Source organism: Lotus japonicus, chromosome 2 (assembly GCF_012489685.1).
Source record: "Lotus japonicus ecotype B-129 chromosome 2, LjGifu_v1.2".
Taxonomy (NCBI): domain Eukaryota; kingdom Viridiplantae; phylum Streptophyta; class Magnoliopsida; order Fabales; family Fabaceae; genus Lotus; species Lotus japonicus.
In genome coordinates, this window is record NC_080042.1 from 72,049,442 (window position 1) to 72,056,750 (window position 7,309).

Consider the following 7,309-nt stretch of genomic DNA (forward strand, 5'->3'; position numbering starts at 1 on the left):
CATTTTCTCTTTCTGCCTAGGATCAAAGTTGACATTATGGAGAAACAATAGATTTCAGTTAAAGTATGCATATTTTCAATATTAATTTTCATATATTCATGTCTTTGAAGGATAGCTCAAGTAATAACAGCTAAGAGACATATGCGTTGGCGAGGAGAAGGCCCGGGAATCAATCCTTAAAGGGAGAGCACCAAATGCACCAAATGTGTTTCTTAAACCAGAGAAATCAATGTGTTTAAGCAAAATAAAAAGGCTTAATTGCACTTTTGCTCCCTGATCTTTCACCTTTGTGCGATTTACCTCCCTCATCTTTAAAATGAGCGAATTCCCTCCCTCTTCTATTAATATGTGTGATTTATATCCTTCCGTTAGTTAGCCGTCCAATTGCTAACGGTGGTTGCTATTTTCACCCCCCCTTTTACTAACCACACCCCCTTATCAGAAATAAAAATAAAAAAATAAAAAATAAACGAAATAAATTAAATAAAATTAATAGAAAATAAAAAAAATTATAAATTAAAAAAAACTGAAAAAATATTTTTATAAAAATCAAAGAAAAAATAATAAAATAAATGAAATAAGTTAAATACAATTAATAGAAAATGAAAAAATATTTTTATAAAATCAAAGAAAAAACTGAATTTTTTTTTATAAAAATCAAAGAAAAAAATGTTTTTATAAAATCAAAGAAAATAACATATTTTTTTTAATTGAAGATAGAAATTTAAAAATAAAATAAAAGAAGAATTTGTTTCTATTTGCACCACCTACACTAAATTAAAAATAATTATTCTTTTATTTTATTTTTAAATTTTTATCTTCAATTAAAAAAAATATTTTATTTTCTTTGATTTTATAAAAAAAAAAATTTCTTTGATTTTTATAAAAATATTTTTTTCAGTTTTTTTATTGATTTTATAAAAATGTTTTTTCATTTTCTATTATTTGTATTTAACTTATTTCATTTATTTTATTATTTTTTCTTTGATTTTTATAAAAATATTTTTTTCAGTTTTTTTTTATTTTCTATTAATTGTATTTAATTTATTTTTTATTTTTTTGCTTAATTGCACTTTTGCCTCCTGATCTTTCACCTTTATGCGATTTACCTCCATTTTTTTATTTTATTTTTATTTTTATTTCTGATATGGGGGTGTGGTTAGTAAAAGGGAGGGTGAAAATAGCAACCGCCGTTAGTAATTGGACGGCTAACTAACGGAAGGGCCTAAATCGCACATATTAATAGAAGAGGGAGGGAATTCGCTCATTTTAAAGATGAGGGAGGTAAATCGCACAAAGGTGAAAGATCAGGGAGCAAAAGTGCAATTAAGCCAAATAAAAATCAAAAAGCGGAAAATTTTAAAAGTTCATATTTTTTCGTTTAGATTATTCAATTTCAAATAGCCTCAGATGCTTAATAGTATTTTTTGTTTCTTTATTATACTTATGTTTATTTTTTATAATTACTTTCCTAACCATTTATATGCATCGGCATTCTCATACTCCCTCCGTTCCTATTTATAAGTCTATTTTACTCAATTCTCTTAAATTAAGAAAAGTAGTTACAAGCAATAAATTTGTAAAATAATTTATTCACTTTCCTAGATTACCCTTATTTAATTTCTTATAAATTTCTCTCTCCAAGTTATTATTTTAAAATCTCATTGTCTCTTTCATATTAAATATGAGGATAATTTTGGGAAAAAATAATTAATACTCCATTAATATTGTAAATGGACTTATATTTAGGAATAAGAAAAACACTCAAAAATTGCCTTATAATAAGGAAAGGAGGGAGTATATATCTTGAAGAAATATGAAATTAATGAATTTTGAGAAATATTTATGTTAGTAGAGTAATATTAATTGAGATATGTTTATCTAAAAATTATAAAAAGGATGTGGTAGAATACAATCTTTAAAAAATTTGTCTTATAAAACATAAAATGAAAATAATGTATAATGGTGAGATTTTGTATAAAATTGGAAATTGAAAAATAAGATAGTATTTAATATGGAATTAAGGTCAAATATAAGTTAATTTAGGGGATGTGATAGTATTTAATATGGAATAAGTAGTTAGCTATGTAAGACATTATTATTATCAATGAAGGGGAAATAAACAAACTCAATGTTGACGTTGACGTTGCTATGAGTATCTCATATGTGAGGTCTTAGTTCGGAGTTTTTCCCATTTCCTTTTTCTTTCTTATGAACTGTACTAAAAAAAGTTAATTTCAATGTTTAAACTAATTATTTGATAATATTAAGTGCATTATTGTTAGATTCTAACACAATCATATAATTATATATGTATAAAATATTATTTAATATTTCAATAAACTTAATAGTATTATGTAATTTACAGATTATATTGGGTTTTAATTTAATTTGGGTCTTTATGTTTTTATTTCTACACTTTTTCCTTATATATAAATTATTATATATAATTAATAGTTAACGCTATGTAATAACAAAATTAAGTAAATTCATTTTTATGTAGTGAATAAATTTTTGAATAGTAAATAGTCAAACAAGTTATAAAATTTATATTAATATTTAGTTCATTTAACTCAAAAAAGCAATATTCATTCAAAATAGTTATGCATTGTGTAACAATGTTTTAATTTAATGTGTGTGCATCGTTAGTATAAGTTTTCTTTACACAATCACTCAATTAAGTTTTAACACACCAGCAGTAGGAGGTACCTTATTTGTTTTGTTTTTAGTGTTTATTCATACATGGAAATGATAAACAATTAGATGTTCAAAAATATATACATTAGATGGAATATGATATACTTATAATTAAAGTGACTTATATAATAATCAATTCATTACAATTATAAATAAATTATAAACTATTTTTGATACATCGAAAAATAACTAAATATAAAATATAATCTAATACATATTTTTTTATTAAAATAATTGTGACCGTGCATCGCACGGGTAGCTACCTAGTTAATAACATTAGAAAACTTGAGAAAATATTTTTACTACTATATAATAGATTAAAAAACATATTTGAAATTATTTTTCAAATAATACACACATGCAATATATTTAATGGTAAATATCTTATAAAGAAAAATAATTCAAAAGAAAAATAATTTCCACGTCAGCTCATTAAACTGACGTGACAATGCCACATGGGCCACCGGAGCTCCGGCGTTGACCCAGATCTCCGGAGGGATGAAAACCAAACCTTTTGGCAAAGGTTAGGGACTAAAACCCACCTTTGCTCCGGCGAGGGACGAAAACCAAGCATTTAGTAAAGGTTAGGGACCAAAAACTTATTTAAGCCTAAAAGAAATGAAGGGTTAGGATTTAATCACATTATTTCCTCAAGTTTTTTCTCACTTGAGAGAATCTCCACCCGTTTCTACACCCTTTGTTACATTACTTGTTCCAAAAGTAAAATAGAAGAAGAAATAATTTGCATTGATAACTATCTTTTGTTTGGACTCTGTTGTTTGCACACTAATATAGCATAATAGTCCTTTTCTTTGTTTGGAAAGATATATATATATATATATAATATAAATGGTTGTACAACTGCAAGAATGGCACCATAATATAATCATATAGGCTTAATTGCACTTTTGGTCCCCCAACTTTAGCCTTCCTGCGAAAATCGTCCCCAAACTTCAAAATTAGCAAAAAACATCCCTAACGTTTACACCCGGTTGCAAAATTGGTTTTCCGTCCAACTTCCGTCCAAAATCTAACAGATTGCTGACGTGGCATTTCTAAATTAATTTTAACTGAATTTTTTTTAATTAAATAACATTTAATCAGTTGCATTTTTAGTCCCCCACTCTATAACCACCACTCCTTTTCCTCTCCTCATTCCTCACTTTCTCCATCTTCATCAATACAAACCCAGCAAATTTATAACTACTAAAATTAAAATCTTCCCGTCTCCATTTTCATCAATTATTGTTCATCTTCATCAAACCCCCCTCCCTGCAGCACCACCACCGCCAACCCCCTCACCCAACACCACCAAATTTTGAGGATGAAGGTGATGAAAATGTTAGGAAAATTAACAAAATTAACCCTAATCTAATTAAGAAACCCAAATATGTTTCACATGTGGCCTATTCTTTGATGAGTGTAGAGTGTATAAACAGATATGCTTCATATGTTTCTATGTTGCCTATTCTTTGATTACAAAAACACGTAAATTACAGTGAAATAGATGAATGGGCCATGTAATGATTTGAAATTTCTAATGATAATTCCTGCTTCGTTAAACTTCAGGGGCATGATCTTTCATGTTTGCAAGAGCTTATATTGGAATCCCAAAAATCTGAATCAAAGAATAACCCAGAACTTCAGGGATATGAATTAAAAAAAACCATATCTGAATCCCAAAAATCCAGATCTAAACCCCAAAAAACCCAGATCTGAAATCGAAGAACCCAGCAACTTAATCGAACTTTTGTACTGCCATTTTTTTATTATCATCTTCCAGAACCATAAACCCAGAACCTCAACCCCAGCCCACATCGAAAACCCATAACCCAGAAAATTAAAGAACACAGACCCAGATCTCAAACAGGAAATGAAACGAAGAAGATGAACGTTGAAGATGGCGAAGGAAGGCTTGGTAATGGAGTCTATTGGTGGTGGTGGTTGTTGGGGTTGGGGGTGGTGAAGAAGAAGAGAGGATGGAGAAGAAAGGAGATGAAATTTAGGGAAGAAAAGTAAAGAAAAGAAGAAGAAACAAAAGGTGCGGATGCTTAGGGACGGGAATGCAGATGCAAATAAAAAATTGTGACCGATTATCTCCGTCACTAGTCCTAAAAATAAAAAAAATCTATTTCTTAATTAAATTATTAATGTTTTTTAAATTAAAATATTATTAAATAATACCACGTCAGCAATCTGTTAGATTTTGGACGGAAGTTGGACGGAAAACCAATTTTGCAACCGGGTGTAAACGTTAGGGATGTTTTTTGCTAATTTTGAAGTTTGGGGACGATTTTCACAGAAAGGCCAAAGTTGGGGGACCAAAAGTGCAATTAAGCCAATCATATACTTAGTATTGCTGAAATGGTGTAAAAATAGTTCAATGACATTTGTCTTATAATTAAATACTTGTGAGAAAACTCCTTTGTAAGCAAAATGGAAAATCTGATAGCCCCTTGAAACATTTTGGATGGTCAGAAATGGCAACTGATCGAACACAAACAACAAAACTTTCGTAATCAACTCTAAATAAAATCTAATCATAGGGAAACTGTCACGAAAATATGTAGTGCCTACATGGTACTTGCAAGTTGATATATCAGAACCAACAATGATATATACACACCTCATATTTTATACACTTCATTTCCACCTATTTTTATTTCTATCTCTCTCCTCTTATCATCTATCACATCTTATACTTTTTTTCTCTTACTTTTTCTTTTCTTCCTATCTCTCTCCTCCTCCACCTCATCTTTGAGGTGTGAAGGAACCATTATTCATATCAGAACTCCTGTAGAAAAGGTTTTCCATTCAACTCCTTATAAATACCACATTCCCTGAGTTCATTCAACACAAAAAGTACAAGAATCTAAAAATCATTTGAGAGAACATTGCATAGTAAGGGGATGGGGCTTGGGGAAATATGGTCACAACTAGGCTCAATTATGGCTAGCATCATGTTTGTGTACGCCATGTTTGAGAGGTTCTTCCCACCACATCTTCATATCTATGTTCGAAAATACACACACAAACTCACAGGGCTCTTCTACCCTTATATCCAAATAACCTTCCCTGAGAATACAGGGGAAAAACTCAGAAGAAGTGAAGCTTACACTAAAATCCAGACATACCTCGGTGAGTACTCATCTCAAAGTGCCAAAAGACTTAAAGCTGAAGTGGTAAAAGATAGCCAATCCCCACTAGTTCTCAGTATGGATGACAATGAAGAGATCACAGATGAGTTTAAAGGTGTCAAACTCTGGTGGGCTGCACACTACAGCATCAATAAATCACAGTCATTTTCATTCTACCCTTCTTCAGATGAGAAGAGGTTCTTTAGACTCACTTTCCACAAACGGTACCGTGATCTCATCACTACTTCTTACATCCAACATGTGTTGGATGAAGGCAAGAAAATTGCATCAAGGAACAGACAGTTGAAACTGTACACCAACAACCCTAGCAACGATTGGTCTAGATACAAAAGCACAAAGTGGAGCCACATACATTTTGAGCACCCTGCAAGGTTTGAAACACTGGCTATGGATCCAAAGAAGAAGGAAGAGATTATAAACGACCTTGATGTGTTCAGAGATGGAAAAGAGTACTATGCCAAGGTTGGGAAGGCTTGGAAGAGAGGGTATTTGTTGTATGGTCCACCAGGAACTGGCAAATCAACCATGATAGCTGCCATGGCTAATTTCATGAACTATGATGTGTATGATCTTGAATTGACAGCAGTCAAGGAAAACACTGAGCTGAAAAAATTGCTGATTGAAACATCCAGCAAATCAATCATAGTGATTGAAGACATTGACTGCTCTATTGATCTTACAGGCCAAAGGAAGAAGAAGAAAAAAGAAAAAGATGAGGATGAGGATGAGGATGAGAAACCCAAAAATCCTGCTAAGAAAGCTGAAGAAGAAGAGAAGAAGGGCAGCAAGGTAACACTATCTGGGCTGTTGAATTTCATTGATGGGATTTGGTCAGCATGTGGGGGAGAGAGGATCATCATTTTCACAACCAACTTTGTGGACAAACTTGATCCTGCTTTGATTAGGAGAGGGAGGATGGACATGCACATAGAAATGTCCTATTGTAGCTATGAAGCTTTCAAGGTGCTTGCCAAGAACTACTTGGATGTTGTTGATGATTCACATAGCTTCTTTCCCATTATTGAGAAGTTGCTGGGAGAGACCAACATGTCTCCTGCTGATGTTGCTGAGAATCTGATGCCAAAGTCAAGAACTAAAGATTCTGATACTTCCTTGAAGAATCTGATTCAGGCTCTTGAGAATGCTAAGGAGGAGGCCAAGAAGAAGGCAGAGGAGGAAGCAAAGAAAAAAATTGAGGATGAGGAAGCTAAGTTGAAGGCTGAGAAAGATAAAGAAGAGTTGGCTCAAGAGAAAGAGGTGAAAACAAATGGAAAATCTGGGGAAGGGGTGAAAGAGAATGGTACCACTACCAACCATAAATTTGAGTTATGATATGTATGGTTGAGCATCTTCTTAGTATAATAATACATGTATTATATGGCGTGATCAAAGTTTAATTAGTTTTAACTACTTTTCCTTCCTTTTCAAAGTAATAAATTGAATTGATTGCTCAA

The 7,309-nt window shown here is 31.5% G+C and overlaps 1 protein-coding gene across 1 annotated transcript; it reads left to right on the top strand.

Moving 5' to 3' along the window:
• The first annotated feature begins 5,516 nt into the window (after positions 1-5,516).
• LOC130739313 (AAA-ATPase ASD, mitochondrial-like) lies at positions 5,517-7,309 on the top strand. Its single transcript, XM_057591575.1, has one exon. It carries the CDS (start codon positions 5,607-5,609, stop codon positions 7,185-7,187), a length of 1,581 nt encoding a protein of 526 aa, XP_057447558.1. The 5' UTR covers positions 5,517-5,606; the 3' UTR covers positions 7,188-7,309.